The sequence below is a fragment of the Miscanthus floridulus genome, chromosome 3 (genome assembly GCF_019320115.1).
Source record: "Miscanthus floridulus cultivar M001 chromosome 3, ASM1932011v1, whole genome shotgun sequence".
In the NCBI taxonomy this organism is placed as follows: Eukaryota; Viridiplantae; Streptophyta; class Magnoliopsida; order Poales; family Poaceae; genus Miscanthus; species Miscanthus floridulus.
In genome coordinates this window covers 128,822,434-128,848,826 of record NC_089582.1, presented here as the reverse complement: position 1 = coordinate 128,848,826, position 26,393 = coordinate 128,822,434, and the positions used below count along the sequence as shown (strand labels likewise).

The following is a 26,393-nucleotide window of genomic DNA, read 5'->3' as shown; positions in this document are numbered from 1 at the left end:
GGTCAACATAATGGGGACTAGCGTGCCGGCAAGCATGTGAACCTCAGGGGGGAAATTGGTTATCTCTTACCCTTTGGTATTCTCCCGGTGATTGAATTAGTATTCATCTTATGATTGGTTCACTTCTCTATGCGGTGGTATAACCACTCTACTCACTTATTTATATTCCTAAAACTAGTTGTAGCAAGCTCTTTAGTGTAGCTAGAATTGAGAGCTTGCTTTGTAGTTTAAGTTCATCTAGTGGAGATCTTTAGTGTAGCAAGTGTGAGAGTTCTTAGTGAGTAGTGACTTAGCAAATTGCGTGCCTAGTAATCATAGTAACTAGAGTTGTTGGATAGGTGACTTGCAACCCTTGTAGAGCTAGAGCAAGTTTACAATTCGCTATTTGTCATACTAATCAAATTGCTCTAGTGATCTTATAGATTTTTAATAGGCTATTCACCCCCTCTAGCCATATTAGGGCCTTTCACCTACCTACCAGACTGTCCTGTGTAAAGATGGCAACGGGTATAAAATACCCGCATGACCGTGGGCAATAGACATGCTGGGCAAGGATATGGGCGTGTGAGTCTGCCCGTGGGCAAATGCAGTTACATCCCCAAACCCGATGGGTATCAGCTGACGGGTAAGAAAATGTTTTACCCACACCCACAAATCCGCCATACCCGCTCCAATTTCTGACATGTGAGGCTAGGCATCACCCCACCATTCATTTGAGTCACAAACTTCATGTTCAAGCCCCTACAAAAGCTTCTATTTTAGTCTATGGCCCTTCTTCACTGGAGTAGAGGAGGTCACTAAAGGCTCTGATCCCGACCGGTGGAGGGCCTCACCCACGATGAGCAGTGAACAAGAGCATCTTGGGCCCCACGCACATCCACTGGTGGCTATGACTTGCCCTGCGATAGCCTAAGGAGGCACGGCCGTGCAGGCAGGCGACAACGGCGGCAACATCTTTCATGGTGGCCACTACTTTGAGGGAGGCACCTAGAGAAGGAGCTAGGGAGTAGGGAGGAACAGAGGGAGCATGGACCCATCCTCCCGCTGTTGTTTGTCGAGCCGCCCTGTCCTGCTAGCCGTCGTCGTTGCCCATGCCGTCTCACTAACGTGCCGTCCTCTCCACCCACATGTCCACCACCATCCTTGCCACCCACATGTCTATTGTCATCCTCACTGCCCTCCTCCGAATCTAGCCAGTACATGGGCATGCCCATGGGCAAGGCATGCCCACGGATAGTGAACGTGGGAACAAAATTTTGCTTGTAGGCACGGGCATGCAACACCGATATCCGCAGGCATTTTGCCCATTGCCATCTTTAGTCCTATGGGACAACTCAAACCTTAGTTGACTGATCAACATGGTGAATTCAGCAAGGTTTTGTTGGATCGTTCACCCCTTCTTGCCGGACTGTCTACCAGGACATTGGTTCAACAAACATGCAACTAAATGAGCTATCCTCCTCCCCCTTTCCTTGGTCCCACATGTCAACATGAAAAGGAGCACGCAAACCACTAGAACTAGCTCTCTTTTCACACTCAGTCTCCCACTCTCATCTCTTCCTCTCTCTAGAATCAAGAACAAGAAAGGAAAGGAAAAAAAGAAAAGAGAGAAGAAAGAATGAAGAAAGGAATCAAGCATAAGATCAAGCTTATGATGGAGAAGAAGATGAAGCTCATGTCCCCTCATTACGTCCATAGGTGTAAGCTCAAGGAATCTCTCAATCATACTCTCATGAGCAAGTCCCAAATTCTAACTCTTGATCCCCTTTTCATGAATGGAGAAGATGAAGATTACTCCTACCAAATCCATCTCAAGTGTAAGATCTACTCATCTCATGGGTTTCATTCCCATGAACACCTCAACCTCTCTCTAATCTCTATATGTATGTTTGGTGCAAGGAACCATTTTCCCCAATTCCATCTCTCTCAAGCAAAAAAGCTCCCCTTCCACGGATGCAAGGACTTCAAGAGCACAAGTGTAACACCCTCGGTGTTACACTATAATTTTTTGCTAAAACACTGCATGGGCATCATATTTATGTGATAGTGTATGCAAAATAGTGTGTAAATCAATTCTTATAACTCAAAACGATCAACGAAAACATGAAATGAAAGTTACATTTCAATGTCGCGTTACATCACTTAGGGTTTTAAACTAATTTTTATTCAGCAAGAATACTATAGAATGCATATGTGGAACTTTAATAAAGTTTGTAGTATAAGCCATGTAGGTGATGATGAAATACTTGATGTCGCGAAAGGGATGCACTAGCTAGCATATCGGATAGCTTGGAAATCGAATTCGACACAAATCTGATCAAGACTTAGTCGAATTTCCTAAGTCGGAAAACGCTTTGACGAAGCTAAGTTTGGCAATTTTTGTAGGAGAATTGGATTAAGTAGTGGTATGGTCTTAGGGCTTGTTTTAGTAGCCCAACATGCCATCTCGAGTATAAAATAGGTGGTTTAGCAATTGAAGCATCGAATTGGATTTTTGGGGTGCTTTAAAAATCATGCATGGCACGTTACCTGCCAGTTTCAGCGTCTGGGCGTGGTCACCGTTGAAAGCTCTAGTTTGGTTTTGGTTAATTGATGAAACCCTAAGTGCTAACCTAGTTTATCAAAGTGATTATGAGATAGGTAGCACTACTCCAAGTGATGAAGCAATGACGAAGATCATGACAATGGTGATAGCATGGTGATGATCAAATGCTTGAACTTAGAAAAGAAGAAAGAGAAAAACAAAAGGCTCAAGGCAAAGGTATAAAATGTAGGAGCCATTTTGTTTTAGTGATCAAGACACTTAGTGAGTGTGATCACATTTAGGATAGATAGCCGTACTATTAAGAGGGGTGAAACTCGTATCGGAATGCGGTTATCAAAGTGCCACTAGATGCTCTAACTCATTGCATATGCATTTAGGATCTAGTGGAGTGCTAACACCCTTGAAAATATTTGTGAAAATATGCTAACACATGTGCTCAAGGTGTTTGTAGGGTTGAGATGGGTTTGGGTCCCTCTCTCCCTCCCGCCGAGCTTGTGAGGCGGGATTCGGTGCTTTTGGAAAAATGAAATGTCTATTTTCTATTGCGCCGGATGCAAAATTCTTGGTGGTTGGCACACTTGAGAAAGGGTGAAGAAGTTAGAGTTGAAATGGAGTTGGTCGAAATGATGCTGGCGTCGGTCTACTGACCGGACGCTGGGTCACTCAGCGACCGGACGCTGAAGGGCTGCGTCCGGTCGAGCTATCAGACGGCACAGTCGCTAGGGTTGAGCACCGAACGCTGGTCTGCGTCCGGTCAAGGTGGACCGGATGCGTCCGGTCGAAAAAACATGCCTCGGGGAGCTTACTGGAAATGACCGGACGCTGGGGCTTCAGCGTCCGGTCAGTTTTGACCAGAGCGTCCGGTCAGCTTTGTAGCCGTTGAAATCTGACGAACAGCGTTTGAAGCTGGTGACGCGTGGCGTCCATCGGGTGACCGGACGCTGAGGGCCAGCGTCCGGTCAGTATGACCGGAGCGTCCGGTCAGAGCGCGTTTTGCCCAGTGAAAGGGTATAACGGCTCTATTTGATGGGGGCTCTATTTATAGCCCCATAGCCGGCTCAAAGGATAACCCTTTGCACATTTTCATTAACATAGCATCCTTGTGAGCTTAGCCAAAGCCCTCCCACTCATCTCCATCATTGATCCATCATCATTGTGAGATTGGGAGAGAATCCAAGTGCATTGCTTGAGTGATTGCATCTAGAGGCACTTGGTATTCGTGTTGCGCTGCGGATTTTGCTTGTTTCTCTTGGTGGTTGCCACCACCTAGACGGTTGGAGCAGCGGTGGAGGATCGGCATGAGTTGGTGATTGTTCGTGGCCGTCTCCGGTGATTGTGAGGGGAGTTGTACCTTCCCCGGCGGAGTGCCGAAAGGTAACTCTAGTAAATTGCTCGTGTCATTGAGTTACCTCACTTGTGGGTCGGTTCTTGCGGTGTCCAATCGTGTGGACGAGGTTTGTGAAACACCTCTTAGCCGTCGAACCACCAAGTGTTGGTCGACACAACAGGGACGTAGCGTGTTGGCAAGCACGTGAACCTCGGGAGAAAATCGATTGTCTCTCTTCTTTGGCATTCTCCCGGTGATTGGCTATATATTCATCTTGTGATTGGTTCATCCCCTACATGTCGGTATAATCACTCTACTCACTCAATTACATTCTTGCAAACTAGTTGATACAAGCTCTTTAGTGTAATTAGAATTGAGAGCTTGCTTTATTATTTACATTCATCTAGTTGAGCTCTTTAGAGTAGCAAGGTTGAGAGCTCTTAGTGAGTAATTACATAGCAAGTTTGTGTGCCTAAGTATTCATTGCAACTAGAATTGTTGGATAGGTGGCTTGCAACCCTTGTAGAGCTAGAGCAAGTTTGCATTACGCTATTTGTCATACTAATCAAATTGCTCTAGTTGATTTGTAGATTTTTAAATAGGCTATTCACCCCCCCTCTAGCCATATTAGGACCTTTCAACCGTGCCTCGGCCCGATGTCATCGCTCATCCACACACGCACTCATGTGCACCGCCATGTGGGCTCCGCATCACCGCACATGACCCACGCACGCCTTCACGCGCATGCCGCGCTTGTCGGGACGCTGGGGGCTGGCAAGCCTAGTTGTTCTACCACCGCCGTCGCCGTTCACTCGGGTGCAGTGGCATCCCAAGGCCCTAGCTGCCATCGCCAGCAAGCGCACGTTCTCTGCATTGCATCATCACACAGCGTGCGCCTACACCGCTCGCGTTGTGTCTGCCCGAGCCGCTACACCGACACATGGCCATGTCATCGTCGGCTTGCCAATTAAGGCGTTGCGGCCGCACGAGCCATGCCGACTCATTTTGCGCACGTGTAACCTTCCCTGTGTGCCCTTGTCTATTTTGTTTGAGTGGCGAGCATCGCTTTGCGCCCCCGATCACCTCTGCCTTTAATGGCGCCACACCGGTGTCACCGAGCCACACCAAGGCCAGCTCGCAGCGCCGGTCTAATCTGAGTAATTGCGTGCGCCAGAGGATTGAGTAGGAACCTAGCTACGCGCTGAACCCTCCCACTGTTGCTGCCAGCCGGTGTCGAGCCCCAATTTGAAGCTTCCTTCGTCGTCGGCCATCTTAAGACCCCACGGCAGGGCCCATCCAATTCACCTCGCACCGTCCATCTCCGTTCAATTCATTGGCACTATGTCTTCGCCTTGTTCCCCACTATCCCGTGCGCACCCCTAATTGCCCTGCTACTGCCTGCCCAGCGCCGCTGACGTAGTCGCACCACTGTGGCTGTCGCCGTGTTTGCCGTGCACACGTGGCCGGACTCACTTGGCCCGTCTCCGGTCAAGCCATCACCTCTAGTAAATTCTAGGTGAGTTGCTGATGCCTTGCCTCTAGTCCTATCATTTTGGTTGCGCCTTGTCTCATGGGAACACGGCCGCCACCGCTTTAGGAGGTCCGCCGCCGTGGAGGGAGTTTGGGACAGCGTCTCCGTTCACCGCTTCACTGCCCACCGCTTTGAGTTGGCGTCTAGGTGAGCATCGGCTCGCTACCGTGGGCGAGGAGGGGCTGGTCTGGCCAGCGTGACAGCCTGGTGCCAGCGCCACCGTGCTAGTGCGCGCGCAGGTGCCCAGGGGACCCAGCCATGGTAAAGAAGGAAAGAGGGAGGGGCGTATTTGTAAGATAGCTGACTGAAGAAATAGTGATGTGGGCCTCGGTTGGATTCGGTAGTAAAGCGAGGACGTTTTAGCAAATGTACCGGCGCGCGTGGTCCTCCCTGTCGTGGGCTGTCGTCGCGTGGATGGGTCGCATCCATGTTGGGCCATGCTGGTGGGTCGCAGTGCGCGCGCACGAGGCTCCGGAGTGGGCCGAGCCACTCGCGCAGTGGCCCGTGCGGGTAGGTTCGGCTTTCCTTTTTCTAGTGAATTAATAAATATTTATTTAATTTAGTTTTGAGTTAATCTTTGTAAAATTATAGTAAATTCTGTAGGTGTCCAAAAATAGTGAAACAAAATTTGTTAGGTTCACAAAAATACTATCTATCTGTTGGTGTAGTTAGTTTATAGTTAGCTGTGATAATGATAGATTCATAAATTCACTTTAGAAAGCTTAGTATTATTTAGCTTAATATTTGTAGGATTTTTTGTGGCAAATTGGTGATAGCTTTAGCCATAAAGTTTTTACAGTAGGCTCATTAGATTATTATGTGCTCACTATAATTTTTATAACCCTAGAGTAGATTGATAAATAGAATAGCTAATACTCCTTGTTTTATCATATATAGAGTAAATCAATATTAAGAATAGGGATTCCTTTAGTTGCTAAGTTAATACATGAAATGTTTCATACCTGTTTAGTGGGAATGATAGGTAACATAGCGTCTTAGTAAGTAGAGCTAGTTTAGTAGCTTGGCAGATGTATTTTATTTGAAGAGTTGCTGTTGCCGTATTACTAAGTGTTGCATCACCATTTCATGCAAGTAGATAACGAATTGGTAGAGTTCATTCCTGCGGATGAACAGGAGTTCGAGGAGATCATTGAGAAGTACGAGAAAGAGATTCTCATATAGGAGGAAGCCTCGGAGCCGTTCGTTGCTGACTTTGTTGACACCCCGCCTGCCCAAGGTAAGCTCCGGTGCATAACCCCTATTTTTGAATGATCATTGAACATATATATATGATGCACATTTATGTTACATGCATTTTATAAAAACTATATGCATAAATATAGTTACCTATGAGTCCTACTAGTATAGGTCGAGTAGCTGCTATGCTCAGGATTTCGGTAGCATGAGTAACCTGTCGTTACTCACAATAGGTGATAATTATGATCACTCATGATAAAATGATGAAAAGAAAAAATAGAGGCCGGGCAGGGATGTGGTTTGGGTATTGGTGGGTGTAAGTGGTTGTGTCCTGTGGCCAACAGGGCATAGCTTGGTTACACTTTTTTCCTGTCTGTGTCGGTTAAGGATCGGTCGTTGCATTGGGTTCTAGGCAAGTCATAGACTTATTATCCCGAGCACATACTTGGGTATGGGCGCAGAGAAGGCTTATTGCTCTCTTATCGTGGGTTCTAGCTCTTTTCGGACTGACTGATTGGAGGCGGGGATGGTGGAGGTCTAAGCACCGTACTGAGTCTAGGACTCAGGAGCGGGGGCTTAGAGTCCAAGTTTGGACGGGGACCTAGATCCCGTGATAGGAGAGTGGTGGGTTGGTCCTGCTTGTGCCTAGGGTACAAGTGGGGCGTGTGTTTTCGGGGTACCCAACTGGGCACATTGATTTCTAAATCGCTAGGCAATCCGGTATGGCTTGTCTATAGTCTAGCATCATAGTAAGAACTGAAAGATGAAAGGTGATGAAATAGATCTGATTGCTCAACCTTTGCTTGAAAGTTGGACATGTGCTTACATAGAATGGCTAGATAATGAATTAATTATGACTGCTAATAATAACATAAATAAGGATTCACTATTAGCATTGCTTTCTGCAAAAAGAAACCCAGTAAACCATAAAATTTATCATATCCCTTGGAGTCAGGAAAATATTCCCACTAGTCGGATATGTCTTGCGAGTACATTGTGTACTTAAGGTTTATTTACCCCTGTTGTTGGTAATACTTGAGGAGTAGCCGTTGTGTGAAGGATTCTTCTGGTGGACACAGACGGATCCTTATTTATTATCGATAGATGTGTATTTTCATTCCGCTGTTTAATATTCCGTACTCTGAATTTGGTAATGTAATAATACATTTCTAAGAACTCTAGATGTATGAAATGGACTAAGTATTATAACTCGTTCTCATTATAGGATCCTTGGGAGAAAATGTGGATTATTCGAGCTCTCCCTTGGGGTGTGCTCGACGGAACCTACCCGAGTATCTCACTCTCGGGGTGCTTAGTGTCAGTGGAAGACAAGCGCCTCCGTAAGTGCGTTATTTCGGACGATTCTGCCACAACGAGCTTGAGTTTGGTGACCCAAGGTCACCAACTCATCAAGAGTAAGTTCATCAATATCCTTTCCGTCTCTAGGTTTCATCTCTCTCAATCATGGTTTAGAAATTGCAAACCTAGCTTTGGAATTCCAAATGTATTCATCCAACTCTAGGCTACACAACCCTAGAATGTCACTTAAGCACCCCTACATGTTCCCTAACACCACTATAGGCATCACACACAACACCTAGGAAGCTTGCCTCAAGAACACCAAGAATACCTTTTCACGTTAGTTATGTTTGACATTCTGGTGGACCTCCGTCCTGCACCACCAGACCATTCGATAGAGCTAAATTATTCCAACATGCATGAACTATGATAACATGCATGAACTATGACACTTAGGCACATTTCCCCTTAGGATCTCATGGATCATCCAACCTCGCACCTCAAACCATCCATGGATTCACACAGAAGCGATGTAAACCAACCCCGTTTCCTTGGACTATTTCTAGGTGCTTTTTATTATCCATGGAACCCATGAACCGTCCAACAGGACACGTTGGACCATCTGAGCGAACACCTAGCCCCAACCTTAATTCCCTACCCTTGGCGATGCACCCGCGGACTGTCCGCTTGCGCTAACGGATCGTCCGGTGGACCACTAAATATTTTGGTGATGTTACCGTTTAACCTAGATGCTTGGCCATCATATCCTAGACCTACCCCTACCCTAAGGCAATAGTAGTTGACTCTCAAAGCCCTTGGCATATCTCCCCCCTAACTCCCAAGGCTCACGCCCCTGTAATCCTTCCAAAGTCAACTATTTTTTGAGTTATTTTAACTCCATCTACGCCATCTCTCCTGTAGGTATGATGTGAAGTGAGGAACGATCACTAAGGGTCATGATCCCCTGGAGATTATGATAGGCAGGCACCACTAGTACCTAAACTCTATTTTGGATACTCATTGTACATGTCTATATTGCTAGCTGCATTTCATGTTAAGAATGCTTAAACACCGATCTTGACCTCACTATAATTGTTGGCCTCATTTAGTTACTACATGGGCATGGGACGATTAATCTTGCTTAGTTGGCTTTGAAAGGACCGCTTCGATGCCTAGAGAGGGCGAATAGGCTCTCAAAACTTTTTCAACAAAAGTTAGCGTATAAAACAATTCATCACAGCACGCTTGTCAGCCTGGGCACAATGCCTAACCCGGCCTAGCCAGGTCCTAATGCCGGCAGTGACGGACCTAGGTTTTTATCTCTGCGTATGCGCAGCAAAAAAGAAATTCTTATGTAATTTGGTGAAGATTTCCTTTTTTTATTTTTTTTTACATTGAAAATTTCTACCTATCTCTATGACTGGCGGACCTCAGAATATGCGGTGGCCCACCCTACATACCCTGTGGGTTCATCCTTCAATGCCGGCCTGGCTGACTTTGGCCAGCGCACCGCCTCAGTGTGCCTTTGAGCCTCCGCCTCTTCTACGTAGCCTAAGTATAAAAAATAAATAAGCAGCATATAATCATCACTGTAAGTAGCATATAATTATTATTGCAAACTTTCCAAAGCCGTAGGTAACAGAGTTTAAACAATTATTGCGTGTTTGATATCCCGTGGGCCTGGATGGGCCAAATGTGGGTAACAAGGAAACCACCGGTTTCTTCTTACCATCATAAAACATCTCGTTTTAGGACTTTTGGATACGCATGTATTCATCTCAATTCACATATGTTGTAGTATTTCAATACATATAAATTGAAGTAGATACACATACATCAGACATAGCTTTACGGGGATATGTAAAACTACTCTAGATGCTCTAAATTTCATCCGTATTTCATTTGTGGCCTTCCCCTATTGCGAGCAGGAAGCATAAGCGTGTACAAGTACAACCTCAGTCAGATAGTGCTACTACCACAACTGCATGCGTCAACTCCATTCCTGTTGCCGACCAACGGAGGGATGGAGGAGAGGGCCTGACCGCCTCAGTCTGATCTGATCTTATCGAAATACCCACTCGATCTTGTCGAGCACCCAGTCAACGGCCTCCGCGAGCCAGCCGCCGACGCTCATGTCCCTCTCCGGATCGAACGGGAACGCCGGCGCCGGCGCGGTGGCTTCCAGCAGCCGCTCTATGGGCGTCTCCGGCGCGGACCGCTCCAGGGGCTTGATGGGCCGACCGTACCGCTCCGGATCAGGGCAGTAATCCTTCATGAAGCAGAAAAAAGAGACCCATGGTTATATGCAGTGCAGCCCAGCATAATGGAAGCCCAGTTTGTACAGTCAAATGGGCCAGATCGAGGTGCGCTAAGCCCTAGCCCGAGAGGCTCACCAGGTCGGCGTGCAGTTTCCGGACGAAGGTCTGGAAGACCCGGAAGTTGTTGCTGGCCAGGAGCTCGTCCGAGAGCCGGAGGTACGTCACCGCCGCGACCCTGTGCGGCGCCGCGCCGGCGTCGGTGCCGGAGAGACCGACGCCGTTGGGCCGCGCGTTGAGAAGCATCTGGTTGTATCCCCGGCGGTCGTACCGGCTCAGCGCGTTCTCGCACGCCACCTCGATCCCCTCCCGCCACCCGGTGCTGAACACCTGCTGGACGAGCTGCTCCGGGGCGCTCAGGGCCTCCTCGACCTGCTCCGAGTTCCGCATCTCCGCGCAGGTGAAGTTGAGGATGGCGCCGCCGTGCCGTGCCAGCATGCGCGCGATCGGCGCGTACCCGTCCCGGTTGCCGAGGTTGTAGTACCCGGCGGTCAGCTCCGCGGCGTGGCTCGGGTGCCTGTACCACCAGTGTATCCCGGACACCTGCACCGCAAGACCCGTTCGCTTCAATTCCCGAGGCAATTCAGCTGAACACTGTTTGGGTGATCGAGAGCGGCACGCACTTTTGCGGCGAGCTTGACCTTGCACCCCAGGAAGGCCTTGTTGGCCTCATCCAAGACCCTGTCGCCGTGCTGGATCAGCTTGCTGGAGTACCAAGTCAGGAAGAACCTCCCCTGCTCGGTGAGGTAGGTCCCTCGCTCCGCCGTGAAGAACCCCGTGTCCTCCGGCGTGTCGTTTATCTCCCCAGCGTCGTCGGGTAGCTCCCAGTCTGGGTGCCCGGCCGCCGTCGCCGCCGCCTTGAAATCCGCCTCCAGGTACTTGTCGTAGCACTGCGACAGTAGTGTAGTGCGCTAGTTCTGAATCACCGGTGCAACTAAAGCAGACGGCCAGAGAGATTGCACGATGAGTTTACCTGGAACTGTCCGATGCCCGGGAACACCCAGCCCTGCGTCTCCGGGTAAGACGGGTACCTCAGCTCCCCTGCAGGGCCAAGCCCGACCTCGATGTCCACGATCAGGCCAGAGTCCAGGAAATCCGCCATGTTCTCCCTGAAGCTCTTCATGAAATCGGCATACAACTGTCGTCGCCATATAAACAACGCACAACTAGATTTTGGTTAGCTAGTGTCAGCGACATGAATTTGCTTCCATTTAGTAACAATAACCATGCATCAGCACTGTGAATGCCCGACCGACCTGGATGGCCGTCCTGCCATAGAACAGCGGCTCGTCATCGACGCCAATGGTGAGGTACTCCTGGTTCCGCGCCCCGCTGGAGCTCGTGTAAAACACGTCGGGGTCGCCCTCGCCGACCTCCCTTACCCAGCGGGGGATCGGGATGTTGACGGCGTCGCCGACGTTGCCGCCGCACGCGTGGAACGACATGATGGCCTGCAGCTTGAGCCCCTGCGCCTGCACGATCCGGAACAGCTCCCGGTACGCGCGCCACTCGTACAGCGCCGGGCCGGCGCCCTCCACGATGCCCCACCACACGTCCACCATCACGCCGTCCACGCCGGCCTCCCGCAGCCGCCGCAGCTGCGCCCGCAGCTTCCCCGCGTCCTCCAGCTCGTTCTCCGTGGTCACCACTTCCAGCTGCCACGTACGCGCATGCATCGTGTTGTGATGTTGTGGTCATGGACATTGGACAGTGTCACAGTGAAGCAACATGATCGATTTTGGCAGGCGTTTCTGACGGAATTTTTAGCTTACTGGGAGCATGACGTAGACCGGGACGTAGTTGCGGAGCATCGCCTCCTCCTCGTCGCTGAACAGTGGCGGAGGCTGCCGCGAGGAACAAGGCGATCCGTGAACAAGCTCTAAGCATTAAACATTGCAGTATAGTTAACTGCGCATGCACGAACGCAAACGCACCTGTGGCACGGGAGACCTTTCCGCGGGCTCGGTGGCCACAGGGCCAAGCGCGGCGGAGGCAACCGTCGTCGTCCTCATCCTGGACTCGACGGCCACAAGCCGTCCGGCGGCCGGTGACGGCGGAAGAAGCGCCGCGGACGATGCCACGCTGATCTGGCACGTAGCCCATTGTTGCGGCTTCACCTGAGACGACGGCGAGGCCGTCAGCATGATGCACTTAGAAATTCTGTCTCGTCCTTGAAATGTTCAGCTGCCAAATTCAGCGTAGTTCGAAATGGATGCCTTGTGGCTTTGGGGATATATGAGTGGCGGTCCTTGGTGCGCCATGGGCCCATGGCATCTGCGTGACACACTCACTTTCTCTCTCTCTCACACACACAAAAATTTGTTCCGTTTCGGCGATCGATATGCTGCCGGGGAAGAGACGAGAGCCCGGCGATCTGCTGGTGGTTGCGACATTCAGAAGGGTGTGGTTCGTGTGAACCGCATGTGCTGTGTGCGTGTGTGCCTCTGGTTTCTCATCAGAGGTCTTCCTTGCTCTTCCCGCACATTTTCGCATGCATTCTCTTTTCGTGTGTAATGATATAACTTTGGGTCCCGCCGCAGAGAACGTGCCAGCGAGGCCGTGACTATTGGGGTGGTTGTCTGTTCTTTCATTTTCTTTTGGCTCTGCGCGATGATAGCGCTAGCAACGGTGTGGATTCAACGGGAAACCAAAACGTGTATGCTTCAAGTCGTATTGTTGACGCCAAACCTTTTTAAAAAAATTGTTGGCACTAAAAGAACATATATAGTAACTTTTTACCCTAGGTGAGCAAGGAAACGCAGGACCCGAGAGGACAAGGACGGGCTCAAGCTCAATGATTGAAAATTTGTTACATCCAACTCACCTTTTGAACTGCTCCTTTGGTCCAAAAGGAATACACATCTCATTTTTCAATAATTCAAATCAATGCTGAAGTTAACTAAATATACAGAAAAATACTATTCCCTCCGTTCCAAATTATAAGTCGCTTTGATTTTTTTAGTACATTCATTTTGCTATGCATCTAGATATAGATACATAACAAACTTGATGAACCAAAAAAGTCAAAGCGACTTATAATTTAGAACGGATGTGGTACTATTTATGATACCAAATAGGCATCATTAAATTAATCCTGCAAAGTACTTACTTTGCCATTGATTAAATTAATCTATAGGCTGAGGGTTTACCTCAGATTAAATCCATTTCCAGAGTCTAGCCTTTTTATATTTTTCCTTGAGGTCGCCAGGAGTTTGGTCATCGTACTCCTCGAAACAATACCTAACTCATGAAGCAAATTGGTGGGGGTCAGTGGAGTTTTTTTAGTTAAAAACTGGTGCCACACTTACGAGGCATCACCGATTGTACAATTAAAAGATGGAGGTTAGATTAATGAAGGGACATTGTGGCCCTTTGTTTTTAGCACTGATCTGTCCTAAACTTTCTATAAGTTGATTTAATCAAGGGCGGATGGAATATTTTCATACTAAGCCAATTTAGAGATACAAAAGTTGATACTCCCACCATTTAAATCATAAGGCGTTTTGACTTTTTAGATGTATAGCTTTTGCTACGTACTTAGATATATACTGTGTTTAAATAAATAGTTAAAGCGATTTATCTAGAAAAAACAAAATGTCTTATAATTTGGAATGAAGGGGGTTCTATTTTATATAACAAGTAAAATTTAAAACTGTTTGACTTGTCAAAAAGTGAGATGTGTATTATTTTTGTGATGAAAAAAATATTTAATTAGTATCCAACTAAAACCAAGCTTTGCTTAGATATTTAGTGGAGAAGGTTGTACCTCTTGCATGTCTCATTAAAATATATATTGCTCATTTTAATGTACGAGACATGCGAGGCACCTCGTTTATACCAACATCTCTCAACCTAGTCCGCCATAATCATTGATAGGTGTGATTATGAGCGCATGCTTTACTATGTTTTAACAAAAATGATCAGCATCCAATGACTAAATACCTATGTAGTTGCAACTTTTATGCCACCAAGATATGTAAAGGTTTTAGATGATTGCTAATCAAGAATACTTTTCTCGTCCTCCATTGTGTACAATGAATAACTAACCTTGATACATTTTCTCTATAAGGTTCAATGGTCATGATCGTTATGGGCTAACGCTTTTACAATTGAGATTACAAAGAAAGTCCAGGAATAGCACATTAGGCCCATAAAAGAGGAGAGAGCTCTTCTTACCTCCCAGAATTATCAGTCTGATCTGATTTTTCTTCTAGAACTCTAAAACTAGACATCTTAACTCTTAGATAGAACTATTTAAATTACCTTCCTCCCTCAGTTGGAAGCGGTTTTCACTATTTTTTTATTCATTTTTTGTAAGTAGCTAGTTAGATTTTTGAACCGTGAAAGATGTCTCTAAGCTTCTAAAAATTCCAAGAAAATCCTAAAGCTAGATTATGACACTAAAAAATATGAAATTTTCCAAAATATTCTAATAGATGTATAAAAATATATTAAAAACCTCATAACAAAAAACACAAGATTCAACCAACATGAATGTATTAAGCATCAAATCTATGTTGCATTCTTGTTTGTTGTACCTCATATTTTTGTCATGGAAAGATTTTAAAACATATTTGGACATCAATTAGAATGTTTTGGAAAATTTTTAGTTTTTTCTTGATATTTACCATTTTACTAGAGCTAAATATAATTTTTGGAAGGTATACTTTCATAAGATTTAAATATTTTATTTGACTTTTTAATATCCCAGTTTATCTTTATAATTTGATCTGTGTATTTATAAGTTTAGAGATTTTTATGCGGTTTAAATATCCTATTAGGTGTTTACCATTTTTTTAACTAAAAGAATAAAACCGTCTTGAAAACCACCTCTACCCTAGATAGGGAGATAATTCAAACAGTTTTATAAATTGACATTGTTAAATTTTCGATTTTAAAGTTATAGATTGAAAGTAAAACCACATATATACTCTCTTCGTCCAAAAAAAATAAATCTTGGTTTTAGACAAGTTAAACTTTTTTAAATTTGAACATTTATGTCTCTAATTAGATCTACTATAAACTTATATTCTATATATAACGATACTTATTTGCTATCATAGATGTTAATAGTTTTTATATAAATCTGATTAAATTTAAATTGTTTGACTTATGATGATGTGAGAATTGTATATTCTTTTGGGCTGAGGGAGTAATTCTGAGGAGATAGAAGGGAACCTTCCCCATAAAATATCCTTCCAACCATTCAGCCCACCAGCCCACGGCCCATAATCCGTACTCGTGAACCTCGTGCTCGCTTCAATCCTATCTCGGCGAGTCGGCGTCGGAACCCACGACCGCTTCCTCCACAGTCCCCACCGCCCTCGACCCCGAATCCCCCAATCCCTGACGCGACCGCTGAACCCTAGCCTACTCCGGCCATCTGCCGCTGGCCCCGGCGATCCCCCGCCATGGCCTCCCCCGAGGGAACCACTTGGGTCTTCGACTGTCCCCTCATGGACGACCTCGCGGTGGCCGCCGACTTCGCGGCAGCCCCCGCGGGGGGATTTTTCTGGGCGGCGCCACCGTCGCTGAAGCCGCAGGTGGTGCAGGCACCGGTGCAGTCTGTCGTTGCCGCGTCGGCTCCCAACCCATGGTAATTGCTGTAGTGCGGTCCCAATTTGGGCTCGGCATCGGCCGTGATGGATTTCGGGGTTTGGGTTACATTAGGTCGGGTTCGTTGCCAAGAAATGTATGGATTCTTCATGTATAATAGTTTGTTGTATGGACCATGGCTTAATTGGAGTTCGATGAAGCGGCTGAACGGTGGGATTTTGGACCGTGTACTAGGAATCGTGTATGCGCAACAGAACAAGTAGAACTAGTTACACGGGCCCTCTCTGTTTACAATTTACTATATCAGCGTGGCCCTGTGGAAGTGTGGAAGGTGTGGGCTCTGTGTTGGTTCTGCTTCTGCTAGTAGAGCTATGTGAGAGGACTGAGGAAATGGTTCACACTGGATGGGTCAGTGGACCTTTACTGTAAGTTCTAAGTGGCACGGTGGAAAGGACTGTTCACATCTTATTGTGTTCAGCTGCTGGGTAGGTGCATATAGGTAGTATTACAGTTCCTCATCTAGCTTAGATGGGCCTTTGTGCACACATTTTTGTGTCATCTATACTCCCTCCGGTCACAAAAAAACATGTCGCCATTGAAAATATTAAGTCAAACCTTAGAAACTACAAATATTGATAACTATTACATTATTTATTTGGAAACATGTAACGATGTAAGTCTTATGTGTAGATTTGTATTCAAAATACTTGCAAAATCTCTTAAATTTGAAGAATTTATTCTATTAAAAAAATAGTGGTCAAAGATACGCATTGAAGACCACTCCAAGTCAAATGTGTCAACTATGCTTGATCGGAGATAGTAGTTTGCAGAATCTGTTAGAAACATACAGTCCCCATTCTGCAATCAACTTGTGGCTGCTCTATTGTTGGACCTTTATATGGCTAGTTACTACCCTTGTTCACAGGGAAGAATAGATAATTTTTCTCTTTGGTCAATATATTCTGGATTGAAAATGTACGATGCTCTCTTGGTTCATCTGTCAGTCTGCAGCAGAAAAGGATTGCAGACATGGAATCTGCACTCAAGTTGTTGTAATTGAATCCTTCATGATTGGTGTGAAGAGGAATAGAGGATTGCCATATTGTGCTGGAGTTTTGACAGCTTCGGTTCTTTTGTGAACTGACGTCCTGTCTGGTTGAGCTTGCTCTTTAGTATTGTGTGCTGTCTATGGTAAATTCTTCTTCTATTTTTTTTTCCTGCGGATATTTCGTTAGGTGTAGTTTGTGGGGTTATGACTTGCTATTTGCTAAGTTGAAATGCGCCAAGTAGTGAATTTGTATTTACTAATTATTATCTTAGATTTGCTTGCATAAATATTTTGTTTACATGTTATGTTATTTGTTTTTTTTGCTGCTTATTATGGTGCATTATCTTGATATTTGGCATCCTAAAATTGGTTTTTATTTTAGCAGTGTGGAAATCAGTAGCTCTGTGGACTGTGGTCAGGGAAAAGAACAGCCAACAAATAAACGGTTTGTATCTTTATTCTCTGTAGTCTGTATCGCGTATTGCAGCCATACATTTTAAAGTTTGTGTTCCTATTATCATTGAATGTTCAATATTCCAGTCCTAGGTCAGAAAGTACTGCAGAACCAAGCACAAAAGCATCCAGGGAGAAGATTAGAAGGGACAAGCTGAACAAGAGGCATGTTCCCTGGCGAGACAATGATTGCATTTCAGTTCATAGTTTAATCTTCCTTTCTCATGACATTATATTCTTTAACTATAACTTTACTTATGATATTCTTTTTGTTAGATTCCTGGAATTGGGTGCCATTTTGGAGCCAGGGAAAACTCCCAAAATGGACAAATCAGCTATATTAAATGATGCTATTCGTGTAGTAGGTGAATTGCGTAGCGAAGCAAAAAAGCTCAAGGATTCAAATGAGAGTCTCCAAGAGAAGATTAAAGAGCTGAAGGTCTATACTATTTCATATGGCCAAGCTATTAATGGTGCTGTTCAGATGGGAGATGGCACACGATTTGTTGTTTAGGCACTTCATACTGTTTCATTTTCTTGATTTATGATCCCCTTTTCCCATTTGGTCATTTTTTTCTTATCTACATTTAATTCATCCAGTCAAGTAACAAGGGAATAGTTATTTGTACACCTGTTATTCTCCCTGCAGTTTGTGGTTTAACTTCTTTTGGGTTGCTTGCAGTAGAAAGTTTATATCCACATAATGCATTTTTCTTAAATGGCTAGCTGTATATACAATATGGACAACACGTCAATTTGCTAACTCATTGCTGTACTGTATACACTTTGTTGCTGGATATGTGTTCCATAAAATATCTAGAGGTTTATGATTCAGCATATCTTTTACTGCAAAAGGTTTTGGCATTTGATTTTGCCGGTTATTAATCAGAAAAACAATATCACCCTGAAGTACTTTGCTTTTGCAGGCTGAGAAGAATGAGCTGCGAGATGAGAAGCAAAGGCTGAAGGCCGAGAAGGAGAGCCTGGAGCAGCAGATCAAGTTCCTGAATGCCCGCCCAAGCCTGGTACCACACCACCCGGTGATCCCAGCCTCTGCCTTTGCAGCTCCTCAGGGGCCGGCAGCGGCCGGGCACAAGCTGATGATGCCTGTGATTGGCTACCCTGGATTCCCGATGTGGCAGTTCATGCCGCCTTCGAATGTTGACACCTCTGATGACCCCAAGTCTTGCCCTCCTGTGGCGTAAGCAAGTTAAATCCTGGTGGAAAGAGGCGATGCTGCCCTCCATTGAGTCTAGATCGGTCCGCAGTGTTGTTGGTGTAGTTGACTCCAGAACTGAAGGGAAGGTTATATGTGTCGGACGATGACATGGGGTGATCTGATGACCCCTTTGTATATTATATGGTATAAATAAATTCCGTGACCAGAAGCAAATGAGGATTAACCGATTAGCTTATGTCTGTTCTTGCCTGTTTGTCGTCGTATAACCCACGATGTGGCTCTGGTTAGGTTATGGCTATGTTTCTTGGACCTGAGCTGTCTTCGTGTTCCTCACTTGTGAAAACTCATGACGGCTGTTGGTAGAAGTGGAAGCATCATGGATGCGCATTACATGCTAGCTGTGCGTTTGGTATAACGTGAACGTGATCGCCTGTTAACAAGACGTGCCCGCCATTAACCATCATGTTCCTCTGCCTGAAATGATATGGGTATCAGTCTTCTTTCTGCTTAAGAAAGATCATTGGATTTTGTAAAGCCAAATTCATATTTCTGAACTGTTTGGAAAACATTAGATCGTTTTCTTGTACATAGCAAGAAGGTATAATATCTGACTCCAACTCGGAAATACTGTTCTGTGTTGCAACATATTTCTGAAACGGATTCACTGACGACATAACCAATGCCGCAATGCGGGCCTCAAAATGGAATTATAATAAGAAGTAAATGTCACAATGTACACCCATATACCAAATGTAAATACACGACAAAAGTAAAAAGAAGAAAAGAAATGAATATTAAAGGTAAATACAACTTAGATACCGCGTGTACGTACGCAGTAACAAATGTCCAGTTTCAGGTACAGTAGTAACTCAAAACTACAACGTGCGTGCAGATACGCGCACGTTGCTGGCTTAGGCGACCGAGGCCACCAGAGCAGCCAACGCCAGCCCGGCCACAGCGGCCACGGGCTGCCCATACCGCGGCGCGTTGCTAGGCGCGCCCGCCGGCGACTTCCCGGCAGCGCCACCCATGGCCACCTTGTATCCCGCCGGCCCCGGCGCGTAGGCGTCGGCTGGAGGCGGCTGGAGCGGAGCCTGCGCGGGGCCGCTTGCGGGGGCGTCGTCGGCTGTCGCCGCGGCGGCGGCGGCGTCGTAGGGGACGGTGGTGATCATGACATGCATGGTGCCGTTGAGGCAGTGGCGCGGGATGCCGCAGATGAAGTAGCGGGTGCCCGTGGCGGTGAGCTTGAAGGCGGTGTTGCCGCCGGAGTGGGTGGAGATGGGGCTGTCCGCGTTGCAGCTGGCGTAGTCCGCCGCCGTCACCTCCAGCACGTTGTGGTACGGCATGTACTTGAACGCTGCAGTTAACGTATTATTACACACCACATCAGCCACAAGCCCACAAGACGGCAAGGAATGTACAGATAAGTGAAGAGAGCTGGCATCGGAGTAGAGTGGCACGCACTTATGGTGTCGCCGACCATGAACTTCTTGCCGGCGGTCCACTTGTCGTAGTCGATGTAGGTGTCCCACTGGTCCGAGCTGCCCACCGTGTAGTCCTTGGCCGACGCCGTCGCGGCCAACGCCGCAACCGCCACTGCGGCGAGCAGTGCTGTTCCGGAGATGATCTTCATGTTCCCCGTGTCCTCGAGTGGTGTCGACCGAATTGCTTCGGCGTCGGGTCGGTATATATGCCTTTGGATATATAGCGTGTGCTGCGATATATTGCCACAGCAAAGCTGATAGGACCATATATATAAGGAGGCAGAGAACACGCAGCAAAGAAATTCCCTTTCTTTGCCAAACGGAGTAGTGTTTGTGGCCGACCATGAAACATACGCCTGTAGCAGGGAGAAGACACACTACCGGTTGGAGAATCTGGTGGGTATACACGCTCTGTTCAATTTTCAAATGAATTTTGGAATAGGAATGATTAACTGTACACTGCACCTGAGACGTTTAGTGCTAGGCGTGAACCATCGTTGCATTGAGGCTGCAAGGTCAATGGAAGACCGAAGATGGTATGTTTATGGTTTGACCTTGGAGAGCCACAAGTGTGATTTCGGTTCCCCGCCTCGCCTTTGATTCGTGAGCACGACTACACAGGTCCACTGATTGCTTCCTCCTGGATCTGCAGAAAGCGAGGGGCTCTCGATTGAGGTCGTGCCTCGCATGATCCTCGAAAAATTTCTTGCTATTATCTATTTTCAATCTGTTCATCACCGCATAATGCATGGAATGCTTTGCAGGCCGACTTCATTATCATCACTCGTAGTGATCTTCTCGAGGAGATCGCTCCCGCTCATAATCTCTTGTGGTAAGCTGGTAGAATGGTTTTGCTGCACTGGTGCTCCCGGTGTTAGTTCATCTTCGCTCCTCTAGAATACTAAGACTGGACCACTGAATTGCTAGTACATTTTCGTTTCGAGCTGATTGCCACTTGCAGATTAAACTTGTTGTGGTTCGATGAGCATGCATGCGATCCCGTCTCGCCCTCGCGTCGCCTCTAAGGCGACTCGGGGGCCTCCCGCCGCCGCCCCCTCTGTGCCCCTTGGGGCCGGGCCCTCGGCCGCCGTCGCCGCTCCTTCGGCTTGCGGTGACGGCGGCCCACGGTGGCGCTGCTCATAACGGCAGCGGCCGCACCTTCCTCCCCCTCCCCCCACCCCCCCCACACACACACCCTCCCCGAGCTCCCCCTCAGCCGGCGACGCTTCTGGGGGTCGATCTGCCGGCATATCTACCTGGTGGCAGCTGGATCCGGCGGCCGGGCCCTCCCCTTGGTCGGTGGCGGCTGGATTCGGCGGCCGCGCCCGCCCCGGGCCGGTACAGGACGGATCCGGTGCCCGCGCCCGGCCCCTCGGCTGTTGGCGGCCAGATCCGGCGGCCGCGCCCGTCCCTTAGCCGGTGGCGGCCAGATCCGGTGGCCGTGCCCGCCCCATGACCGGTGGCGGCCAGTTCCGGCGGCAGTGCCCGCCCCCTGGCAGTTCCGGCGGCCGCGCCCACCCGTTGGCCGGTGGTGCGGCTGGGCCCGCCCTTTGGCTGGTGGCGGTCCGGCGATCGCGCCCCGTGCTGTGCGTGGTGGTGGTCCGACTGGCCTGCTGTGGTCAGCCATGGCCGTGGATCCGCGGTCGGTGCGTCGTCATTGGCCTTTGCGCGGTGGGGCCCACGACGCCTGCGCGTGCGCCGTCATGGCGCGCGTTGCCGTTGCTGGGATGCATGGAGTCTGTGGTGAAAGTTCAGTTCGGCTTTGGCCGGGCGGACGACGATGACGCCTCTGGCGCCACTTACCTCCTTGGGGGTGTCGTTGTTGAACTCCATGCTTCCTGCCGATGGCGTCAGATACTGGGAGTAAATCCCGCCTTACAAGTCGTAAGGCCAGCGTCGATTGCGTCCATGGGTCACCTTGGGCGTCAACCCCTTCTTGAAGGTGTCGCCGTAGAATCCCTCAGGCTCGCCCCCCGTGCGGTCGCCGACACCTGCACCCCCTCCCAGGCTGTCGGCTTCTGGTGGAGCCCCTCGCTGAGCCTATATGTGTCCATATTCTACTAGCAATGGTTCGTCCTGCAGCCATCGACCTTGCCATCGCCGTTTGGCTTTCATAGCGGATGCTCTGCCGCTATCGCTTTCTCTGACGGGTGCTTTGCCGCTATTGTCGTTGTTGGTCTCCGCTCAGGCAGATGTTGGCTGTCGAGTGTGTCATGGGCGTTCCCTGTGGATGCTTTGCCGCAGTGGGTGTCGTCGTTTCTTCCCCGGCGGATGCTTGGCCGTTGGTGGATTTTCTGGGCAGATGCTTTGCCGCCACTGCTATTTGGCGGATACTTGGCCACCGTGTTGCTTGCTGATGCTTTGCCGCCGTTGCTGCTTGTGTGGATACTTTGCCACCATGGTGTTGTCTTGTTTGTGGACGACCATTGCATTGTTGTACCTTTTGCAGGCTCAGTTGGTAGGTTTCGGGTTTTGAGGATAGTCGCTCTTTCTTTTCTTTTCTTTTGTTGTTCTTATAAGTTGTATTCCAGATTATCAACCACTTACTTGGTGGTTTGTAATCCGTGCTACGAGGGCTTTCTCGTAGCTGCGTCGTGTAATTCTCTTCATTTTAATGATAAACGGAATATATTCCCCGGTCGTGAAAAGCCGTCGTCCTGCCTCTGCTGAAGCCTGAAACCCCCTTAAATTACTCCGAAATGGTTTTATCAGCCTGGCTTATCAGCTATGGTACAGTATTTTTCTCTCGTAGCAAATCAATAAACAATATTTTTTTGGCCGGGCTTTTCATCGCTGACGAGTGGCAGTCAACAAGTGGGCCTCCAGTCGCCCGGGCCACTGCGCGGAGACCTCCGCAAGCAATCCATAGCTCGTGGGCCGGTGTGGGGAGTAGGAGGAACCGAGGCGTTCGATGGCCGGGGGCGAAGCTGCGTGGCGCGGGTCGGCGGCGTGACAGCACTAGGCCGTTGCGTGATTCGTGCCGCGACTGGGGATAATAAAAGGAACTTTTTAGCTGGCCCTTATGGTCCTTTTTATTTTAAAACTAACCTATATAGCCTCAAAACAAAATTCCCTTTCTTATATGACCTTCTGTCCAATTTTGATGGTGTTAAGTTCAGGGTAAAATGACCATTATACCCTTGACGAAAAAATAAAATACAGAGTTTTATTTGTCTGTTGTACATTTGGAGTAATATTACGTAAATAAGTTTATATATAATAGTACATAATAAGACACGTAATCAAGTACACAAATACATAATCATAAACTAGATATATGCCCGTGTGTTGCACAGGGGTCACATATTTTTGTCTAGCATACGGCAACACACGTGACTTACGGCTTAAGCGAACATATTAAGTAATTTACAAAACTAATTACATACAGAGAATATAAAGCTCGTTTCTATATTATAAAAATAATACTTTGAGCGTGATAGTGACAACATCACTGATACATGACTCTTCATGAAAGATGAACGATTAGGATATAATTCAAGTTTTGATGTAGATCCTTTTAGTTATTTCATTCTTGCATGTATTAGTAGAGATGGCAACAGTATGATCACTAAACAACCTGGCAAACATGCTTAGGTAAATTCAGTTGAAACCTGATGTCGCCTAAAATGTATGTCCGCCTGCAGGTGGATCGATTGAAAAAATCACACAGGTGGATGTATACGTAGTTGAGTTGATGCATCCTTGAACGCTTGTTAGCAGGTTGGTTCACGCTCAAGAGAAAACGTTTCCTGAGGTCTTGTCCAGTAAACGTTGTGGTCGATATCCGTCGTGTAGATGTCAGGTAGACGCTGAGGCCTGTTGATGGCTAACTGGCCGAGATACGCGCCCCACCGTTTTGGAGCCAGACACCAGGATGCATCTGGAGAGGGAGAAGCTTATTGCGCAAGCACGGGGGAGGGAATCGTGGCCGAGCGGAAGGGAGGTCGCGGCGTGCTGGGAGGAGTTTTGGGTGCAGCGATCACGTACGTATCTGAAATTCTCGTACGGTTCACATGTACGTACCTGAAATCCTCATATGGTACGGTTTGTATACGGGCTGGGCTGCCTACGGGGTGGACGCCGTCTCGCGATTTCGGACATCTCGCGTGGAGGCGTCTGGACTTTGGACTTTTGGTGCGCAGAAACGCTTACGGATTTGATAGGTGTAGATAGATATACGTGGATTCCTTCCTGGAGCACGTGCGTGTGGATGCATTGGCGTGTCCCGGTACGTACACGTGCGTGTGACCGCGTATGTACACTCCTGCTGAGCAGAGTCCATTATTTGCGTGGAAAGGGATGAAGGCGCCTGACAGGTCAATGCATGCAGCGCGTGGCTCCAAAACCATGCTCCCATGCCGCTCGTGCCCGGACGCACCTCATTTACTATTCATAGGATCGGATAATGCGGCTCTGTGCGTTTTTTTATCATGTCACGCATGCAAGCAAGCGCGCGTGTGGTTAAATATGAGAGTATATTCTTCTGATTTTTATGGCCGGTTTTATGTTCCTTTTATTTATGGCCGGTTTTGTGATTATGTATTTGTGTACTTGATTATGTGTCTTATTATATACTATTATATATAAACTTATTCGCGTAATATTACTCTAAATGTACGACAGACAAACAAAACTCTAAATTTTATTTTTTTTACCAGGGGTGGTTATTTTACCTTGGACTTAACACTATTAAGTATTAAAATCGGACAGAAGACCATAGAAGGAAGGGAAAAAAAGGCTTCCACAAGGAAGATATATTTTTTAGGGCCATATGTAGGCAAAAAGCTCTAATAAAAAGGAACGGTTTTGGGACGTGCTGCGTTCAACGGGGCTGGAGTGGGCCAAAAGCTCGGCCTACATACATGTCCGGGCGAAAATATGCGGCGTGCACAACGCGGAAGGCTCCAATGAAAGGCAGACGGCAGAGAGAGCAGCGTGGCCAGTGCCCAGTGGCCACAGTGGCCGTGCCTGCCTGCCTCACCCACGCCTGAAAATGGGCTGGCTAAGCCCAAGGGTCATAAGGGCCCCCCAACTCGTGGGCTCATATATATGGATCATATACAAGTTCTTTTAAGAATAGGGCTGAATCGGATTGGATTATCCTTTAGAAGGGATGACACAGATCAGATCATGGACGTCATGTGCAGATCCTGAGAATGGATCGTCCCGCGGATTGTAATGGAAGGACCTTCGTATCCTATCGATAGCAGACTCACAATAGAGCATTAGGGCCAACCGGCTGGGTGGGGCGTGTACTGTGAGGTGCTAAATTTCATTGTATTTTAGTATATGTGCCGGCCCTTGGATCATTGTCAGTATTGACGTTTTGCTTGCTTGCTAGTATATTTGAATATAATAAGTGCCAACCCTTGGATTGTCAGTACTAGATCGGCCTAGGATCTAAAGGGATCAGGAGTGGGTTAGGATAATGTGAATTAAAGGATCGGATTGGATCGGACTATATACTATAATTTCAAGTTGGAACAGGATCGGACTTACAACCTAATCACACAGGATTGAAGTGGGGCTTGGAGCGGATCACGACCCATTCCCAGGCGTAGCCTCACCACTCTCGCCATTGGCAAGTTGGCAATAGGGCGGCCTACCCGCCATGGTGACAGGTGACAGGTTCATCCCCCCGATGCTCTAGCGACTCATGCAATGGAAGATCGCTCGGCTACTCATAAAACCCCTCATGCAATGGAAGATCGCTCGGGCTCTGTTAGGCTACTAGTAAAACCAAATCGCTTGTGCTGATTTATATGACTAATTTATTAAGAGAGAAAAATATTATACCATAACTTATAAGTCAGCTTATAATGACAGTCGAACACTTCCGACAACGACGCTACTGCATGCTGTCAGCCAACAAAAGGCGAATAATAGAAAGAGACGACGGCGTGTGATTCTTGCCATGGTTCCGAAACGATGTACCTTGTTCGGCTTACCCAGAAACCGACTTGTTCGGCTTATTTTTTAGTTGGAACAGTATTTTTCTCTCACAACAATTTAGCCAGAACAATGTTTTTCAACCAGTTTCAACCAAGATTCAGCGAGCCGAACGGGACCATAGTAGCATCAAACACACAAGGCCTTCGCCTCCATGATGCGATGCGTAGGGCACATCCCGAAAGCCACCGGTGTCCGCCGCGCGTACGTCGCGCACGGTTGGACCACCCGTTCGTCTCGTGTGCAGCGGTGGGCGCTGCAAACACTGTACTAGAAGCTGAGGTGGTTGACGACTCGGCCACGGCGCGGCACCCTTGAGGTGGTCGAGCCGTTGAGGTATGTGCTCATGTGGATGTGGACCTTTGAACATTGAACGTACTGTACAGCATTTTCATGTACTACGTTCTTTTCTTCTATAGTGTGTGTGTGTACTTGCAGCTGGGACTTCGGGGGCGGCCTGACCTCCCTCTACTTTATTCTGTGCACAACGACTTCGGGGGCGGCCTGAC

General features: G+C 47.6%; 3 protein-coding genes across 6 annotated transcripts; 1 reads left to right on the top strand and 2 right to left on the bottom strand.

Moving 5' to 3' along the window:
• Positions 1–9,638: 9,638 nt before the first annotated feature.
• Positions 9,639–12,503, bottom strand: LOC136546903 (beta-amylase-like). Its single transcript, XM_066538857.1, has 7 exons — positions 12,149–12,503; positions 11,987–12,058; positions 11,471–11,869; positions 11,188–11,352; positions 10,838–11,104; positions 10,293–10,757; positions 9,639–10,168 (listed from the first exon to the last, which is right to left on the bottom strand). The coding sequence occupies exons 1-7, from the start codon at positions 12,356–12,358 to the stop codon at positions 9,962–9,964; spliced, it is 1,785 nt and encodes a 594-aa protein (XP_066394954.1). The 5' UTR covers positions 12,359–12,503; the 3' UTR covers positions 9,639–9,961.
• Positions 12,504–15,444: 2,941 nt separating this feature from the next.
• Positions 15,445–18,681, top strand: LOC136546902 (transcription factor ILR3-like). 4 transcript variants are annotated; one of them, XM_066538855.1, is made up of 5 exons: positions 15,446–15,810; positions 17,201–17,263; positions 17,359–17,436; positions 17,548–17,710; positions 18,198–18,681. In XM_066538855.1, exons 1-5 carry the CDS (start codon positions 15,626–15,628, stop codon positions 18,474–18,476), a joined length of 768 nt encoding a protein of 255 aa, XP_066394952.1. In that variant the 5' UTR covers positions 15,446–15,625; the 3' UTR covers positions 18,477–18,681. The 4 variants fall into 4 exon arrangements, with proteins under 4 accessions (XP_066394951.1, XP_066394950.1, XP_066394952.1 ...); XM_066538856.1 differs by having other exon boundaries at positions 15,447–15,810; positions 17,204–17,263; XM_066538854.1 differs by having other exon boundaries at positions 15,445–15,810; positions 17,204–17,263; positions 17,359–17,710.
• A 512-nt stretch (positions 18,682–19,193) lies between these two features.
• On the bottom strand, positions 19,194–21,306 carry LOC136546901 (blue copper protein 1a-like). The gene is made up of 3 exons (XM_066538851.1): positions 21,192–21,306; positions 19,916–20,165; positions 19,194–19,808 (listed from the first exon to the last, which is right to left on the bottom strand). The coding sequence occupies exons 2-3, from the start codon at positions 20,082–20,084 to the stop codon at positions 19,363–19,365; spliced, it is 615 nt and encodes a 204-aa protein (XP_066394948.1). The 5' UTR covers positions 20,085–20,165; positions 21,192–21,306; the 3' UTR covers positions 19,194–19,362.
• Positions 21,307–26,393: the final 5,087 nt, after the last annotated feature.